Consider the following 19,263-nt stretch of genomic DNA (forward strand, 5'->3'; position numbering starts at 1 on the left):
AGAGTTGAGGCGCCACGGACCTCGACGGCGTCCTTAGTAGGCGCTCCTTTCCGGTTCTTCGCGGCAAGCCCTGTCTTCTAAGGTCTCGCTCCTCGAGCAGTTCTGAGGGAGAGAGGCCTACAGGGAGAGAACTTCCTTTCTGTGCTGCCCGGACCCGGAACTCAAGGACTTAGGCTTGACCGACCTGGCGTAGGGAAGAGTTAGAAGACGGACAAGGGAGGGGACGGGTGGCCGGGAGGCCTCTGAGACAGCGCCGGAAGACGGTTTTCGGAGGTATCCGACTCAGACTCACGTCGCACTCCTCGCAGTGGGACTGGTGGGAACTGGGAACGCTGGAGACCTGATTTCGAGGTGACGCTACCGTCGCGGCCGCCGGCAAGTTCCTTTACTGTGTTTTCTTGGCTCAGCCTTGAAGTGAGTTGTGGACGATCCTCTCTCAGCGTCCAGCCTGGACAGCGGGGTTGCTCCGGCAGCGTTCCTGGGAGCCCAGGGCCAGAGACTGAGTGTGGGTGTTTCTCTGAGGGTCTTTTCTCCGGGATAGACAGGGAGGAGGAAGGAGAACGGCAACTAGAGATGACAGTGTTTCCTTCGGAAACCATCAGTCTTAAGGGTGCTGGTCCTCGTCTTCTAAGTACGCAAGTCAGAAAAATGCAGATGTCGCAGACAAGCCTGCTCACCTCAACCTTTAATTAACTAGTTCCTGGCTTGGACCATCACGGTGGCCACCTAATTTGTCTCCGGCTGTAGTGTGTTGCCAGACTGAACTTCTCTGTTGTGTGACTGTGCCAGACTTGGGGTGTACAAGCGTGTTGAGAAAGATACGGTTTATTTCAAACTCCTTCCAGAGAGGTTGCCAGGATGATTTATCTGGAACTTTCCTATAGTTTTACATTACACCAGTACCTAAGATTGTAGGAGTTACTTTTTTTTTTTTTTTTTTTGAGACCGAGTCTCTCTCTCTTGCCCAGGCTGGAGTGCAGTGGCACGATCTCGGCTCACTCTAAGCTCCGCCTCCCGGGTTCACGCCATTCTCCTGCCTCAGCCTCTCAAGTAGCTGGCGCCCGCCACCACGCCCGGCTAATTTTTTGTATTTTTAGTGGAGACGAGGTTTCACCGTGTTAGGATGGTCTGGATCTCTTGACCTCGTGATTCGCCCGCCTCGGCCTCCCAAAGTGCTGGGATTACAGGCGTGAGCCACAGCTCCCTGCCGGAGTTACTTTTACATGACATGCACTGTTGTCCCATTCTGTAACAGTGCTGAGTTAGCTGTTATTTTTCTGGGACCTAGAGAAGTTGAATAGTTAGGAAATAAATGAGGGTAGGATTTGAATCCAGGCAGTTAGACTTCAGACCCCATGTTCTTAACCAAGACACCGTGTCACCCCTCAGTAAAAGGCCCCTCCCCATCTTCAGAACAGTCCTGGGTTCTGAGCCTGCCATCCAAGGAACTCAGGAGGAGGAGTTGACAGTCTCTTCGTTCCTAACCACCCTGGGACAACTTCAGCATGTCTCAGGCCACCAAGAGGAAGCATGTGGTGAAGGAGGTGCTGGGGGAGCACATCGTGCCCTCCGACCAGCAGCAGATTGTCAGGGTGAGTGGCTTTGGGCACAAGCTGCTCTGCTCCCCACCCCTCCAGCCCTGGAGGGCCCCTGGGGTGGTGGCAGGGTGCGCGTGGCTGAGAGAGTGTTTGACCGATGAGACTGATTCTTGGTCTCTCCTGAACCAGGTACTCAGGACCCCAGGGAACAATCTGCATGAGGTGGAGACAGCCCAAGGGCAGCGCTTCCTGGTGAGCATGCCCTCTAAATACCGCAAGAACATCTGGATCAAGAGAGGTGAGAGGATCACTCCTGTAATCCCAGCACTTTGAGGGGCTGAGGTGGGAGGATCGCTTGAGACTATCCTGGGCAGCATAATGAGACCTTGTCTCTACAAAAAGTAAAAAATTAGTTGGGCACGTGCCTGTGATCCCAGCTATTCGGGAGGCTGAGGCCTGAGAATCACTTGAGCCTGGGAGGTGGAGGCTGCAGTCAGCTATGATCATGCTATTGCATTCCAGCCTGGGCAACAGAGCAAGACCCTGTCTCAAAAAAAAAAAAAGAAAAAAAGAGAGACAGGGAGGTGAGAGAGGCAGCCCTCTCTAGGAGATAGAACCACTTCCTATGGCTTTGGCTTTCCTTATTGCAGGCAGGCCTGACTTTGCCTTTTCTCTTCTTACCTACAGGAGACTTTCTCATTGTTGACCCCATTGAAGAAGGAGAAAAGGTGAAGGCTGAGATCTCGTTTGTGCTCTGCAAGGACCACGTGCGCTCCCTGCAGAAGGAGGGCTTTTGGTAGGTGGTCCCCTTGATCACTGACTCTCTGGCTTCTGAAGGCATTGCCTTCCTAGCTTGGGAATTAGGGGAGGGAAGGTCATGGCATCCCAGGCAGAGACAGCTGGAAACAGCTCTTTTGTGAGAAAGTGATTTGTCCTCCCTGACTTTGCTCATCTCTTGGCATAGGCCCGAGGCCTTCTCTGAAGTGGCTGAGAAACACAACAACAGGAACAGGTGAGAAACAAGCCTTGCGGTGGGACACATGGAAAATAAGGGGTTCATGCTTTGGTGCCTTGAGGGAAAAATAGAGCCTTTTTTCCTCCTTACATAGGGTATCTGTTGAGAGCTCCTACGTATGTGGTACATAGTTATGAATGTGGCTTGAAGGTCAGATTCTCTGGGTTAAAATCCTGGCTTTGCCACTTAAAGCTGAATGACTTTAAGCACGTCATTTAATTCCTTCCAACTCTATTTTCCTTATATATAAAATGGGAGCATTGTGAGGATTAAAGAAGTGGATGGCTTGTAAAATTGCTTAGTGCAGCATCTGGTGTGTGATGCGGCTTCATTAAGCATTAGTTGGTGGTCGTAGAATCATGATTCCTGACTGAAACAAATGGCTGTGGCACATGTTTGGGGACTGGGGTCAGTCTTTAGCCTGTTTCTCTAGCCAAGTTTCCCCACTGTTTGCTCTACCTCTGTCCCTTGTTTTAGTCTTTAAAGGGTGCTGTAGGGCCCTGACTGCTGGGCCGGATGGTCCTCCTTTTTTTGGAACTCCTTGATTGTAGATCTGGTTTTCTCAGAAGGTGCTGGGCTAACTCTGCTCTCTTCCCTTTGTGCAGACAAACTCAACCAGAACTCCCAGCTGAGCCACAGTTATCAGGAGAGGAGTCCAGCTCAGAAGATGATTCTGACCTGTTTGTTAACACAAACCGCAGACAGTATCATGAGAGTGAGGAGGAGAGTGAAGAGGAGGAGGCCGCCTGAGACTCCAGGACCCACTTTTCCACTTGCTCAGGGATGGGCCCCTGGCTCTTCTGGGCTTGGACATTCCCAGGGTGCTTTGCAGATCTTCACCCCTGGATGGGGACAAAGCAGGGCCCCTCTCTGAACTGATGTTTTGATTAGGAGAATTAAACCCCTGGTGGGTTGGTGACTTGTTCTGGTGTCTGAGTGGCTCTCTCAGGGGACGGAGGCTTGTGGTGAGGTGAAGAACTGCTCCCTGGTAAAGAGACCTTGTGACTGGGTGGGCTGAATGGGAAGGAAATGGGAAATGGCTGGAGTCTTTTCCCGGTTGTTTGTTCTTTCTTACTGGGCACTTAGAAAGTGCCAGGCCCTGCGCTGGGCCTCCTTGCATGTGTGTAACAGCTGGGAGCTTCCTGCTTCCTTGCCTGCTTGCAGTTCGTACCGATTCAAGCATTCAGGATGACAGTCCTAGGACCTAACACCCACCTGCCTCTAAGAGACACTCAGGAGCCCATGGTGCCTCATGCTGTTCTCCCCGCCTTTCTAGTCACCCTGCGTACGGGAGTGCTCACCTCCAGCTACTGTGTCCATCCCCACATGCCATCCCGTCTCTCCCACCACTCTTCACCATCCATCAGCTCCAGAAGGTGGCTGGCAAATCTCTCTGTCCTTACCTTTGTTTTGAATGATCCGGCCATCTGACTTTAATTGAAACCTGAGTATTCCCTGAGGACATTGATTGTCTTGTAACCTTTTAAATGGAGGCTGCTTTTCCACCCTGACCCTTCATCCTTCTAACCAGCCCTGACATTCTCATGATTAACCTTCTGTCTTCACTTCCCTCTTGCATAGCATCAGTTCCATGGTCCACCCTACACCCCCGTGTCCCTCCATTCTGTTCAGCTAGTAAAACCCTAACCCTGGGTAAACCCAGTCATTCAACTCTGCCCAAACCCAAGTCACCATCATTAGGTGAGAAAACAGCCAGCCTGGCCAGTCGTTGTACCTTAAGTTTATCGTTACAAACCTCAGATGGACACTAAGCACTGCCCAGTGGATCTACTCTGGGATGTCTGTTTCAAAACTTCTGTCTTATCTATCAATTCCCCCTTCTTGTGGTAGTTACCACAACCCATGCCTCATTAAGAAATAGCAGCTATCAGAGGGAACACCTGCCTCCCCGTTACCAACTCTGCAGATGTGCTCACATACCTTCCCGTTGTAAGCCAGTGGGACTTAAACCTTACCTCTTGTGCTTCGAAGCCCTTTTTTTTTTTTTTTTTTTTTTTTGAGACAGATTCTACCTGTGTTGCTCAGGCTGGAGTGCAGTGGTGTAGTCTCTGCTCACTGTAACCTTCACCTACTGGGTTCAAGTAATTCTCCTGCCTCAGCCTCCCAAGTTGCTTGGACTACAGGCGTGCACCACCACACCTGGCTAACTTTTTCTATTTTTAGGAGAGATGGGGTTTTGCCATGTTGCCCAGGCTGGTCTCGAACTCCTGACCTTAAGTGAACCTCCTGCTTCAGCCTCCCAAACTGCTGGGATTACAGGTGCGTGCCACCATGCCTGGCTAATTTTTGTATTTTCAGTAGAGACAAGGTTTTGCCATGTTGGCCAGGCTGGTCTCGAACTCCTGACCTCAAGTGGTCTACCCACCTCGGCCTCCTAGAGTGCTGAAATTACAGGTGTGAGCCACTGTGCCCGACCTCTTTTGCTTTCTTAAAGACTTTGGTCGGGTATATGTGTTGGGTTTTGTTCTGTTTGGGTTTGGGTGTTTGATTCTTTTGTTTTTTTGTTTTGTGTTTTTGGCCGTCCTGTTTACTGGATATGATGTGTTAGTGCCAAGCGTGCTGTAGAATCTCCCATTTCAGAAACAGGCGTGAAAACCTGTACTGATTCCCACGTCTTCCAGCTATCACTTCATTTATCTGTTTCTCATTTGCTTCCTCTTATAGTGTGGCTTTAAACATATATACATCTGTATATATGTATGTATGAATATACATGTATAAAATATATAGATGTATATACCAAAAATAGACGATATGGGTTAAAGATATGTATGTGTGTGTATCTATAATTCATCTGAAGTTGTTTTTTCTGAGAGGTAGCAAACTTCTCCTAAAGGGAAAGTCACTTGTCCCTATACTATTTCTTGGACGGTTCATTCTTTGCTCACTGGAAATATCATTTTTTTTTTTTTTTTGAGACGGAGTCTCGCTCTGTCACCCAGGCTGGAGTGCAGTGGCACAATCTCGGCTCACTGCAAGCTCTGCCTCCCAGGTTCACGCCATTCTCCTGCCTCAGCTGCCCAAGTAGCTGGGACTACAGGCGCCCACCACCACGCCTGGCTAATTTTTTGTATTTTTTTAGTAGAGACAGAGTTTCACTGTGTTAACCAGGATGGTCTCGATCTCCTGACTTCGTGATCCGCCCGCCTCGGCCTCCCAAAGTGCTGGGATAACAGGCGTGAATCAGCATGCCCGTCCCTGTTTTTTATTTTATTTTTAAATAAATATTGTAGAAAAATTAACAGTTTTTCATCTTCCTATCCAGAAATGAGATATGTTCTTTGGGAAGGTGGTGTGGTCTTCAAATGGGCTTTTACTTCCAATCTGATTTAGTCTTAGGAGTTTTATGAAAGTCCTAGTTACTGGTAGTGAAGGATCTGTAGAAATCATCTTTGCCCATCCCTGGCATCCACCTGTGTGTCCATCTTTGTGTTGCCCACCTTGTCGAATGCGCAGTTCTTCAGTTGATCTTGTGGCTTTCTAGATAGCCAAATTGTATCCCACTAATGGCAGTTTCATCTCCTCCTTTACACTCATGTCTAGTTCTTGTGACTCTCGGAGGCCAGGACCTCCAGTGTGATGTTGCATGGCACCCTTGATTGCCCCTTTCTCAGTGGGAATGGTTTTCACGTTGCGTCCTGAGGTAGGACGCTTGCTCTGGGCTTCCAGTAGATGATCTTCATTAGGCTGAAGATGTTTTCTTCTGTTCTAGCTTATTGGGTTTTTTCTTTTTTTCCCCTTCCCTTTTGTTTAACAGTGATGAATGTTGACATCTATGGAGAAAATCAAAAGATTTTATTGTGTGATTGTACTGAGTTACAGTAATAGGTTTCCTAATGTTGAACACACCTTGCATTCTGATATAAACCTTGCTTAGTTTTTTTTTTTTTTTTTTTTTTTTTTTGAGACGGAGTCTGGCTCTGTCGTCTGGGCTGGAGTGCAGTGGCCGGATCTCGGATCACTGCAAGCTCCGCCTCCCGGATTTACGCCATTCTCCTGCCTCAGCCTCCCGAGTAGCTGGGACTACAGGCGCCCGCCACCTCGCCCGGCTAGTTTTTTTTTTTTGTATTTTTTAGTAGAGACAGGGTTTCACCGTGTTAGCCAGGATGGTCTCGATCTCCTGACCTCGTGATCCGCCCGTCTCGGCCTCCCAAAGTGCTGGGATTACAGGCTTGAGCCACCGCGCCCGGCCTTTTTTTTTTTTTTTTTTTTTTGAGACGGAGTCTGGCTCTGTCGCCCAGGCTGGAGTGCAGTGGCCGGATCTCAGCTCACTGCAAGCTCCGCCTCCCGGGTTTAGGCCATTCTCCTTCCTCAGCCTCCCGAGTGGCTGGGACTACAGGCGCTCGCCACCTTGCCCGGCTAGTTTTTTGTATTTTTTAGTAGAGACGGGGTTTCACCGGGTTAGCCAGGATGATCTCGATCTCCTGACCTCGTGATCCGCCCGTCTCGGCCTCCCAAAGTACTGGGATTACAGGCTTGAGCCACCGCGCCCAGCCAACCTTGCTTAGTTTTACAGTATATTACTTATTTACTTACGAGTTTTGTCTCTGTCCCTGTGCCAGTCCCCTCCCTTGTTTTAAAAAATGACCTTCCCCTGTAGTCCCAGCTACTGGGGAGGCTGAGGCAGGAGAATGGCGTGAACCCGGGAGGCGGAGCTTGCAGTGAGCTGAGATCGCGCCACTGCACTCCAGCCTGGGCGGCAGAGCGAGACTCCGTCTCAAAAAAAAAAAAAAAAAAAAAAAAATGACCTTCCTGTTCTATTTCGATATTAGCTTTATGCTAGCCTTGCAAATGGGTTTGGAGACGTCTTTTTCTTCAGGCTTGAATTGTTTATAGACCAGGTATTTGTTTCTTTATCATTTTGTAGAACTTGTTTACAAAAACATCTGTGCTGGATACTTTTTTCAGGGGTTGATCTTTGCCTTTTAGTTTATTCAGTTGTGTTCTGTCTACAGTTTTCTATCCTTGAGTCAATTTTGATAATTCATATCATTCTAGGATCATATTTCATATATATTTAAACTTTTTGGGCAAAAAGTCTTGCATAATATTTGTATTATTTGGAACTTTCTTTTTTTGTTTGTTGTTGTTTTGTTTTTGAGGCAGAGTATCGCCATGTTGTCCAGGCTGGAGTGCAGTGGTGTAGTATTGGCTCACTGCAACCTCCATGTTCCGGGTTCAAGTGATTCTCCTGTCTCCGCCTCCCGAGTAGCTGAGATTACAGGCGCCCACCACCATGCCCGGCTAATTTTTGTATTTTTAGTAGAGATGGGGTTTCGCCATGTTGACCAGGCCGGTCTCGAACTCCTGACCTCAGGTGATTGGCCCCCCCTTGGCCTCCCAAAGTGCTGGGATTACAGGTGTGAGGCACCATGCCTGGCCTATATGGAACTGTCTTGTAAATGACAAAATTGAACTCAAATTAGAAGTAAACAAGGCTTGTTGACCTGAGGTCTCTGAGTGGCACGCTTCGGACAGGGTAAGCCAATGCCAGCAGTACGATTCCTCAGGCTCTCTCATTTATCTCTGTCATCTCTGCTCCCAGCTGATCAATGTCTTTCCCTCCTACAGACGTTTTCTGTAGGAAGCTTGAGTGTATACACAGAGCCCCTTCTTGAGGATCCCTGTATTTCAGTGAAGAGCAGTGGGTCTTCCTCAGGTCACTTGTTGTGCTGAAGCAGTCACTGCAGCCAGGGCTGGGGGTAGGAGGGTGTGGAGGACTGGGGTGGGGCAGGATGAGCCACAAGTAATTCTTATATGTTTCCCATGGAATAGAGAGGTTCTCTTACCAGAAAAAGTGGGGCAAGGGGTGAGGGCAGGTGAAATCAAGAAACACATGTTTATATTGTGTATTTTATTTGGCTAGCTGTGCAAGAGATCTTCCTTACTGGCCTTTGCCTTCGTTTCTTTGGGTATATTTGCTCATTTTGGATTCTTGAGATGTGGGCTTAGCTAACTGAATTTCAATTTGTTTTCTAATATATTCAGGGCTATACGTTTTCCTCTAAATAGTCCTTTGTTGCCCACTTTGTGTGTGTGTTTTTTTTTTGGCCTTGTATCTGTAAGCTTGGTCTTATGTTTTTCTTCAGCTTTCTCAGTGATACTGTGATCTACCTAGTAACATCTTTCTTTTCCCCCTAAAACCTTTTTGTTTCCACTTCTTCATCTCTTACCAGCCATTCAGCTTCTATGGGCTGTAACTAAGGGTCCTGATGGAGGTAGGGTCCTTGTATTCTGCACGATACTTTCCTGTGTCATTCTCTGAAGCTGAATTCCACCTCTGTTCTCCCAACTGAATGGTGGGATCCAACCATGTATGAATAGATCTCCCAGAGTGAGCTGAGATCTGACGTTAAGAGCCCCTTGTCCTGATGTCATGGCCAGTCCCTGTGACTGGCTGCCTAATAGTACTTACTGGTTTCTCTTGCAGTTATGCTTGAGACTTTGTGGCCCTTCAGACTCTGCACCTCTGTCACTTCAGGACTAACCTCTACAGCCAGGTCGTTTCCACCACGGCTTCCCCGTGTGGCCCAGTGCACTTTCCTCCCTTGCCACCCAGCCACCCCTGTGTGTGTGCCAAGGAGCACAGATGGCAATCTCAGCTCACCACATGGTTTTCCTCCTCTAATCTGTAAATGTGGTGGAATATCATAAATTTCTCACGTTAAAATATCCTTGCATTCCTGGAAGAAGATAGTCATGATGGATTTGTTATTATACTGCCAGATTTGGTTCTCTGGTATTTTGGCATCCAGGTGTGTAGGTGAAATGGTTTAAACTTTTCCTTTTCTGTAGTGCCCCCACCCTTTGTTTTGTATCAAGGTTATACCAGCTTCATAAAATAAGTTGAAAAGTGTTTTCCCTTTATTTTAATTACAAGAGTTTGTATAAGATTGGAATTTTGCATTTCTAAAATTTTTGGTAAAGCTTGCTGTAAAACCAACCATGCCCTGGTGTTTTTTTTTAGGTGGGTGGGTAGGTAGGTTGGAACTAAATTGTCAGTGGTGATAGATTACTCAGGTGTTCTGTTCTTCAGTCATATTTTCAAGGAAAAAATGTTTATATTATTTATTTATTTATTTTTGAGACAGGATCTTGCTCTGTCACCCAGGCTGGAGTGAAATGGTACCATCTCTGCTCACTGCAACCTCCGCCTCCCAGGTTCAAGTGATTCTCATGCCTCAGCCTCCCGAATAGCTGGGATTACAGGTGTGTGCCACCATGCCCAGCTCATTTTTGTATTTTTAGTAGAGACAGGGTTTCACCATGTTGGCCAGGCTGGTCTCAAACTCCTGATTTCAGGTGATCTGTCCACCTCAGCCTCCCAAATTGCTGGTGTTACAGGCATGAGCCACCGCACTCAGCCCCCATATTTTCTCATGTTTGCTATGGCTTCAAATTTACTAGTACAGAGTTATTTGGATGATTGCCTTATGTTTGTAATCTTGGCTGTATCCAAAGTTATGTCCCCCTTTTTATATGTAATATTGTTTATTTGTGCTTTCTCTCTGTTATAGCTGGTCAATCTTGGCAGAAGGTCATTATTAGTCTTTCCTAAGCACCAGCTTTTTGTTGTCATTCTTTGTCATTGGTATTTCATTAACTGCTGCTCTTACCGTATTTCCCACTTATACTCCCTTTGTTTTTTGTTTGTTTTTGTTTTTCTCTCATAACCAATGGGAAACAAACCAATCCCTCTGGGTTTATCCTGTAGTTCTTTTTCTTTTTCTTTTCTTTTCTTTTGTTTCTGAGATGGAGTCTTGCTCTGTCACCCAGGCTGGAGTTCAGTGGTGTGATCTCAGCTCACTGCAACCCCTGCTTCCCAGGTTCAAGGAATTCTCCTACCTCAGCTTCCCGAGTAGCTGGGATTACAGGCGTCCGCCACTACACCGGCTAGTTTTTGTATTTTTAGTAGAGACAGGGTTTCACCATGTTGGCCAGCTGGTCTCGAACTCCGACCTCAGGTGATCTGCCCACCTCGGCCTCCCAAAGTGCTGAGATTACAGGCGTGAGCCACCGTGCCCAACCCCTGTAGTTCTTTTTTTATCCCTTTCGGTTACTTTTCAGCTTTACCTCCCCCCACCCCAAACTATTTTAGAGAATTTTCAAACCTAAAGAAAAAGGTGAAAGAATTGTGAAATAAGTCTTGTTTGCCTTTCAGCAGGGTCACCAGTTGAACATTTTGCCGTGTTCTATTTCTCTACACATGCACACATGCATACAGTTTTTACTTTTTTTTTTTTTTTTTTGAGATGGAGTTTTGCTCTAGTTGCCCAGGCTGGAGTACAGTGGTGCAATCTCAGCTCACTGCAAACTCTGCCTCCTGGGTTCAAGTGATTCTGCTTCCTCAGCCTCCTGATTAGCTGGGATTACAGGCGCCCGCCACCATGCCTGGCTAATTTTTTGTATTTTTAGTAGAAACAGGGTTTTACTGTGTTGGCCAAGCTGGTCTCAAACTCCTGACCTCATGATCTGCTGGCTTCAGCCTCCCAAAGTGCTAGGATTACAGGCACGAGCCACTGCGCCCGGCCAATTTTTGTATTTTTAGTAGGGACAGGGTATCTCACCTGTGGCTAGGCTGATCTCAAACTCCTGAATTCAGGTAATCCACCCGCCTTGGCTTCCCAAAGTGCTGGAATTACAGGCATGAGCCACTGCACCTGGCCTCCTTTCTTTTTAAGGCTGAATAATTCATACAGACCACATTTTGTTTATCCATTTATCCACTGATAGATGTTGGGGTGGCCTCCACCTTTTGGCTGTTGGGAATAATGCTGCTGTGAACATGGGTGTACGAATCTCTCTGAGACCCTACCTTCAGTTCATGTGGGTATAGATCCAGAAGTGGCATTGCTGGCTCATATAGTAATTCTATTTTTAATTTTTTCAGGAATCACCATTCTGTTTTCCATGACAATTGCACCGCTTTACATTCCCACCAACAGCGCACGAGGGTTCCAATTCCTCCCATCCAAGGGTTCCAGTTCCTCCCCATCCAAGGGTTCCAGTTCCTCCCCATCCGAGGGTTTCAGTTCCTCCCCATCCGAGGGTTCCAGTTCCTCCCCATCCGAGGGTTCCAGTTCCTCCCCATCTGAGGGTTCCAGTTCCTCCCCATCCTTGCCAACACTTGCTGTTTTCTGTTTTTTGTTTTCACAATAGCCATTCTGATGTGTATGGAGTATCTAGTATTTTACTTATAGCTTAGTTTTGAATATTTTCTAATTTCGATTATGGTTCCTGTTTTGGTCTATAAATTATTTACTTTTTTTTTTTTTTTGAGAGTCTTGCTCTTGTTGCCCAGCTGGAGTGCAATGGTGCGATCTTGGCTCACTGTAACCTCTGCCTCATGGATTCAAGCCATTCTTCTGCCTCAGCCTCCTGAGTAGCTGGGATTACAGGCGCCCACCACCATGCCTGGCTAATTTTTTTATTTAGTAGAGACGGGGTTTCGAGACCAGGCTGGTCTCGAACTCCTGACCTCAGGTGATCCACCCGCCTTGGCCTACCAAAGTGTTGGGATTACAGGCATGAGCCACTGAGTCTGGCCTATATTTAAACATTTTGGTTGGGCGTGGTGGCACATGCCTATAATCCCAGCTACTTGAGAGGCTGAAGGGAAAGGATTGCTTAAGCCCTTGAGGAGTTTAAAGCCAGCCTGGGTGACATAGTGAGACTCCATTTCTATAAAAAATTAAAAGTCAAGAATAATTAAATATTTAGTTGGTTATTTTTAATAATGTGAGCAGCTTCAAACCCACCACCACAAAATAAAAGCTAGGACTTTAACAATAACCCAAGCAACATACTCTGCCTCCCATCCTACCCTGACCATCCCATTCTCTGCTGTCCCACCCAAGGCAACCATCGTCCGAGTTCCATGTGCACTTGTTTTCTTTTTACATGGTTTGCTTTATTTTTCCTTATTTTACTTATTTGTTTATTTATTTACTTTTTGAGATGGAGTCCTGCTCTTGTCACCCAGGCTGGAGTGCAATTGTGTGATCTTGGCTCACTACAACCTCCACCTACTGGATTCAAGCTATTCTCCTGCCTCAGCCTTCCAAGTAGCTGGGATTACAGGTGCGCACCACTACACTTGACTAATTTTTTTGTATTTTTAGTAGAGACAGGATTTCACCATGTTGGTCAGGCTGGTCTCAAACTCCTGCCCTCAGGTGATCCACCCGCCTTGGCCTCCCACAGTGCTGGGAGGACAGGTGTGAGCTGCCGTGCCCGGCCTGGTGCTTCATCTTCAGTAGTTGCCCAGCTGTCCCCCAGGAAAGTGACTTGGGTCACAGAACCCTGGATTTTGTCTTCATTCAAGGCCCAACCATCTCTACTGACCTGTGTCTGAGAAGCATGCAGAGAAGTTTGGGTGGTTTCCTCAGTGGGAGCCGCTCTCAGAAAATCATTGATAAAGCAAGAAGTCAGGACACCATGGACACCACCAGCGGTTCATGCTGTGCATGTGTTTGATCCACTGGCGACATTTGCAAGAGAATCCAAAAGTCCCTGTGGGAGGTGTGGAGGCATGCCGCATGCCTCACTTGGTGACACTGAAGAATGAAGAATTAGCAGTAGAGGCTGGGCGCGGTGGCTCACGCCTGTAATCCCAGCACTTTGGGAGGCCAAGGCAGGTGGATCACCTGAGGTCAGGAGTTCGAGACCAGCCTGCCCAACTGGTAAAACCCTGTCTCTACTAAAAAAATACAAAAATTAGCCAGGTGTGGTGGTGCACACCTGTAATCCCAGCTACTCAGGAGGCTGAGATTGGAGAATCACTTGAACCCAGGAAGGGAGGCAGAGGTTGCAGTGAACTGAGATGGCACCACTGCACTCCAGACTGGGCAAGAGCAAGAATCCATCAAAAAAAAAAAAAAAAAAAAATATTAGCAGTGCCCAGGGCTGTACACCAGGTGCCAGTACTGGCAGCAATTCTTTCAGTTATTGTGATAGATTCTCATGACGATAAAATACTCACTTTGTTATTTAACCCTTGCTAATCCACAAAAAGTTGCCAAGTACCAGAATCCTTTGTTACTAACCAGACCAGGCTGTTCATTCTTGAACAGCATTGGGGCATCACTTTGTTTTAATAACTCTTGTATGAGAAGAGCACTGTCTTTTCCTCCTGGTAGCAATGTGGCTCCAACTACTGGCTGATGTAAGAAGGTACAGGCAGTTGCTGGCTGTGTATTCAACTGACATTTAGAGAAGCCACCAGCAGAGGTCACCCTAAGCACGTAAAACCAGCAAGTCAGCACCTTGCCTCGGGCTACAGAACCCTAAAACATCGAACCTAGTAACACAGTCTCCTAAAGGAACTGCATTCTTGGTCCAATCAAAAGGTCCACATGCCCCAACAGCAGTTAGGACGCTGGTAGACCACTGCGAACACAAGCTCCATGCCCGCAAAGATGGATTCACTCACCAGGCATGGTCAGAAGTGGCCTTCCTCCCCAGCAGCATTTATAAGCTGGAGTACAGTGCTTGGAGGGTGGTGGGGAACTGCCCTGGTTTGTTTTGTTTTGGGGGGGATTGTCACTCTTGTTGCCCAGGCTGGAGTGCAGTGGCGCGATGGCTCACCGCAACCTCCGCCTACTGGATTCAAGCGATTCTCCTGCCTCAGCCTCCCGAGTAGCTGGGATTACAGGCACGTGCCACCACGCCTGGCTAATTTTGTATTTTTAGTAGAGATAGGGTTTCTCCATGTTAGTCACGCTGGTCTTGAACTCCCGACGTCAGGTGATCTGCCTGCCTCGGCCTCCCAAAGTGCTGGGATTACAGGCATGAGCCACCACGCCTGGCTGCCCTGGTTCTTTCAGTTAGAAAGCACCCAAATTGAGGTGCAGGAGGACTCACATGGCGGTATCGGTATCTGGACAAGGATGAGGTACCCCTGTAGTTATTTGTCTGAGGATTCAGGGAGCCTGGGACCTGGTAGGTTGGCAGCAAGGAGGGGCTGGTGAGACCTAAGAACTGTGGCCTCTGAAGGGGTCCTCTCCCCAGCGCCCCTCAGCACATGTATTCAGCTCCCCTTCTAGTGACTGCTGAAGCTTTCAGGCCTTTGGGGGTTTTGCCTCCCTGCATTCTTCTCTGAAGGCTCCAAGTGCCTTCTTTCATGTGGGTCCCCCAGCCACCTCATGTCTGCCATAATTTAGCTTTCGGGAATGGAGGTCTGTCTTACTGATCCTACTCATGATCTGTGGCCACACCCTTCCTTCCTCCTGCCCTCCCTTCCTTCCTTGCTTCGCGATCTCAGCTCACTGCAACCTCCAGCTCCTGGGTTCAAGAGATTCTCCTCCTCCAGCCTCCTGAGTAGCTGGGATTACAGGCACCCGCCACCACGCCTAGCTAATTTTTTGTATTTTTAGTAGAGACGGGGTTTCACCATGTTGGTCAGGCTGGTCTTGAACCCTTGACCTCAGGTGATCCACCCGCCTCAGCCTCCCAAAGTGCTGGGATTACAGGCATGAGCCACTGCACCCAGCCCACACATTCCTTTTGTGGGGGCGGGGCCGCAGAGAGACCTGTCCATCTTTCCTCCTGCTTCTTGCTTCTCCCTTTCATTTTGTCCAGGGTTGACAAATCAGTCGTTTCTGAGGACCCCTCCTCCCTGCCTCCTCCCCCAGGTGGAGTGTGCATTGGCACAGAAGGGCTGTGTTGCTTCTCTCACTCCCCTTGAACAGGTGCCTGGGGAGGGAAAGGTCTGGGACCCGAGGCAGAGCAGGTGGCATGCTGTGTCTGTTGGGCAGTGGTGAGAACACTGGCAAGGCTCGCTAAGGCCAGGAGGTACGGGGGCTCAGGGACTCAGAGAATCAACATGCAATGACAGCATTGGTGTGTCTGGGGCTCAGGGAGAGGGAAGTGGGACCCAGCCTGGCCTGAGTGGAGACCCTGAGTAGGGCCAACTCCGTCTTCCCAGTGTGTTTGGGCTTTGGAGACATGCCCAAGGCAGGACAGCACTGATTCTCACCATAGCCGTGGGGGCCAGGATGGCTGTCTCCTCCCTACACCACAGTGAAGACATTCAGACCAACAGAATATAGGAGTTTATCACCAACAGACAGAAGGGAACAAACTTCAGAAACAATGAAAAGATTTGACTATCAGTATTTTATTAATATCACAAAATATGTTAAGAGCGCTTACCATCTTTCTATCTGATCTGGAGTAGTTTAAATAGCATTTGAATGGTGTGTTATCTAAAGGTAAAGCCTTTAGATAATAAACTTTTTTTTTTTTGGTATGGAGTCTCACTCTGTCACCCAGGCTGAAGTACAATGGCACAATCTCAGTTCACTGTAGCCTTTGCCTCCCAGACCCCAAGTGATTCTCCTGCCTCAGCCTCCTGAGTAACTGGGATTACAGGCACCTGCCACCATGCCCGGCTAATTTTTGTATTTTTAGTACAGACAGGGTTTTGCCGTGTTGGCCAGGCTGGTCTCGAACTGCTGACCTCAGGTGATCTGCCCACTTTTGCCTCCAAAAGTGCTGGGATTAAAGGTGTGAGCCACCGTGCCAGTCAATAAACTTTTGAAGTTTTAAAAACATCTAGGCTTGGTGCCTTTTTTGATGTGTCAAAAAATAACCACAGCAAAGATTTACACTGTTTTTAGCTTTGGAAAATGGATAGCTCTTTATTAGAAGGCACCGTAGTGGGAAGACAGCAAGTTACAGGCCTAAGAAATGAAGAACTTTAGAGAAGAGAGGAAGGAGAAGGCAAAACCAGTGAGCTAGTTCCTTATGCCATATGTGAGTCACCACAGGAAGAGTTTATGAACTTTCACTCATTCTAATGTTGGCCTTTTTTTTTTTCCCCGAGATGGAGTCTTGCTCTGTCGCCCAGGCTGGAGTGCAGTGGCGCAATCTCGGCTCACTGCAAGCTCCGCCTCCCGGGTTCACAGCATTCTCCTGCTTCAGCCTCCCGAGCAGCTGGGACGACAGGCGCCCGCCACCACACCTGAGTAATTTTTTGTAGTTTTAGTAGAGATGGAGTTTCACCGTGTTAACCAGGATGGTCTTGATCTGCTGACCTCATGATCCGCCCACCTCGGCCTCCCAAAGTGCTGGGATTACAGGTATGAGCCACTGCGTCCAGCCATGCTGGCCATTTTTTATATTTATGTCATTATGTAAAATGATGCTTGATGTTTTTTTTGAGACAGAGCCTCACTCAGTCGCCCAGGCTGGAGTACGATGGCACCATCTCGGCTCACTGCAACCTCTGCCTCCCAGGTTAAAGTGATTCTTGTGCCTTAGCCTCCTGAGTAGCTGGGACTATAGGTGTGTGCCACCAAGCCCGGCTAATTTTTGTATTTTTAGTATAGACGGGGTTTCACCATGTTGGCCAGCCTGGTCTCGAACTCCTGACCTCAAGTGATCTGCCCACCATGGCCTCCCAAAGTGGTGGTATTACAGGCGTGAGCCACTGCACCCAGCCAATGCTTGTTATATCTTAACATGAACTCAACATCAATTTTTTTTCTTGAATACTGTTATGTATACAAGAAAGTGCACAAATAATACATTCTCACAAAGTGAGCACTTCCTTATCCAGCACCCAGATCAAGAGACAAAACAGCCCCCCAAAGAAAGCCCCGTGAGGTTTTGCACTCTCTACTGCCCCAAACCCCTATTATTATTATTATTATCATCATCATCATTATTAAGAACTGGGGTCTCTTTCTGTTACCCAGACTGGAGTACAGTGGTGTGATCAGAGCTCACTGCAGCCTCAACCTCCTGGGCTCAGGCAATCCTCCCACCTCAGCCTCCTGAGTAGCTGGGACTATTGGCACACACCACCACGCCCGGTTAATTTTTAGAATTTTTTTGTAGAGACAGGGTCTTGCTTTGTTACCTAGACTGCTCTAGAACTCCTGGCTTCAAGCAATCCTCCCACCTCAGCCTCTGAAAGTGTCGGAATTACAGGCATGAGTGACTGCACCCGGCCTTCTATACTGCTTCTAACAGAAAAAAATAATGTTGCCAGTTTTTGTATTAAATGGAAGCAGACAGGAGGTACAATTTCATGTCTGTGAGGTTTATCCATGTTACTCATTCGGTTATATGAATGTCTACCCTTTGTTGATTTTTTTTTTTAGAGACAGGGTCTCACTCTGTCACCCAGGCTGGAGTGCAGTGGCCATTCACAAGTGTGAGGATAGCTCACTGTAGCCTCAAATTCCCAGGATCAAGCAATCCTTTGCCTCAGCCTCCTGGGTAGCTGGGACTACAGCTACAGGCATGAGCCATCACACCCAGCTAAATTTAAAAAATATTTTTAGAGGTGGTTGCCAGGCTGGTCTTGAACTCCTGGCCTCAAGGGATCCTTAGCCTCCCGAGTTGCTGGGATTACAGGCACAAAGAACCATGCCCGGCTATTTCTTCTTCTGTTAATGGACATCTGGGTTGTTTCCAGTTTGGGGCTGTTATAAATAGTGCTGTTAAGAACATTCTTGTTCATGTCTTTGGCTGAACATATGTATACTTTTCTGTTGCTAAGCCAACATGTTCTTGTTCTCTCTTTTTAAACAAAGTTCTATAATGGAAATTTTCAAACATACTCAAAAGTAGATAGAATGGAATAATGAACCCCATTGTACCTATTACGTAGCTTCAGTTTTCTTTTGTTTGTATCTTTTGGGGATTTTTTTTGAGACACGGTCGTGCTCTGTTGTCCAGCCTGGAGTGAGGTGGCATGATCCTAGAACACTGCAGTCTCCAACTCCTCCTGCCTCAGCCTCATGAGTAGCTGGGACTGCAGGTGCATGTCACCATGCCTGGCTGAGTTTTAAATTTTTTTGTAGAGATGGGGATCTCACAATGTTGCCTAGGCTGGTCTTGAACTTCTGGCCTCAAGTAATCCTCCTGCCTCAGCCTCCCAAAGTTCTGTGATTACATGCACGAGTCGCCATGCCCAGCCAATATCATCATCATTATTACAACAATAAGACTATTAAATGTGTTTAAGAATTCATTATGTTAATTTAAAAAATTATTTTAATAGACATCCTACTAGGGATGTGAGGTCAAAATATTCTATAGACATCCTACTAGGGATGTGAGGTCAAAACATTCTATCGTAAAGTCTTTTGAAATAATTCTGGTTGGATGTGGTGGCTCACGGCCAGAACTGCAATAGGTGCAGTTGCCTGAACTGAATCCTTTTGCTAAAACAGACAGTTGGCTGGGTGTGGCTTATACTGCAATCCCAGCACTTTGGGAAGCTGAGGCAGGAGAATTGCTTGAGCCCAGGAATTAGACCAGCCTGGGCAACATAGCAAGACCCTATCTTTGCAAAAAAATTAGCCAGACATTGGCCAGACATGGTGGCTCATGCCTGTAATCCAGCACTTTGGGAGGCTGAGGCAGGCAGATGTCGAGGTCAGGAGATCGAGACCATCCTGGCTAACACAGTGAAACCCCATCTCTACAAAAATACAAAAAAATTAGCCAGGTGTGGTGGCGGGCGCCTGTAGTCCCAGCTACTCGGGAGGCTGAGGCAGGAGAATGGTGTGAACCCGGGAGGCGGAGCTTGCAGTGAGCCAAGATGGCACCACTGCACTCCAGCCTGGGCGACAGAGCAAGACTCTGTCTCTAATAATAATAATAATAATAATAATAATAATTAACAAATATTAGCCAGACATGACAGCCTGTGGCTGTGGTCCCAGCTACTCAGGA

General features: G+C 47.6%; 1 protein-coding gene across 7 annotated transcripts; it reads left to right on the forward strand.

Moving 5' to 3' along the window:
- The first annotated feature begins 12 nt into the window (after nucleotides 1-12).
- LOC105469612 (eukaryotic translation initiation factor 1A domain containing) lies at nucleotides 13-3,477 on the forward strand. Of its 7 annotated transcripts, none has more exons than XM_011720904.3 (6): nucleotides 13-505; nucleotides 1,390-1,592; nucleotides 1,728-1,836; nucleotides 2,226-2,334; nucleotides 2,503-2,550; nucleotides 3,159-3,477. In XM_011720904.3, the coding sequence occupies exons 2-6, from the start codon at nucleotides 1,506-1,508 to the stop codon at nucleotides 3,301-3,303; spliced, it is 498 nt and encodes a 165-aa protein (XP_011719206.1). In that variant the 5' UTR covers nucleotides 13-505; nucleotides 1,390-1,505; the 3' UTR covers nucleotides 3,304-3,477. The 7 variants fall into 7 exon arrangements, with proteins under 7 accessions (XP_011719206.1, XP_011719207.1, XP_011719210.1 ...); XM_011720905.3 differs by having other exon boundaries at nucleotides 1,414-1,592; XM_011720908.3 differs by having other exon boundaries at nucleotides 13-414.
- Nucleotides 3,478-19,263: the final 15,786 nt, after the last annotated feature.

The sequence above is a fragment of the Macaca nemestrina genome, chromosome 12 (genome assembly GCF_043159975.1).
Source record: "Macaca nemestrina isolate mMacNem1 chromosome 12, mMacNem.hap1, whole genome shotgun sequence".
In the NCBI taxonomy this organism is placed as follows: domain Eukaryota; kingdom Metazoa; phylum Chordata; class Mammalia; order Primates; family Cercopithecidae; genus Macaca; species Macaca nemestrina.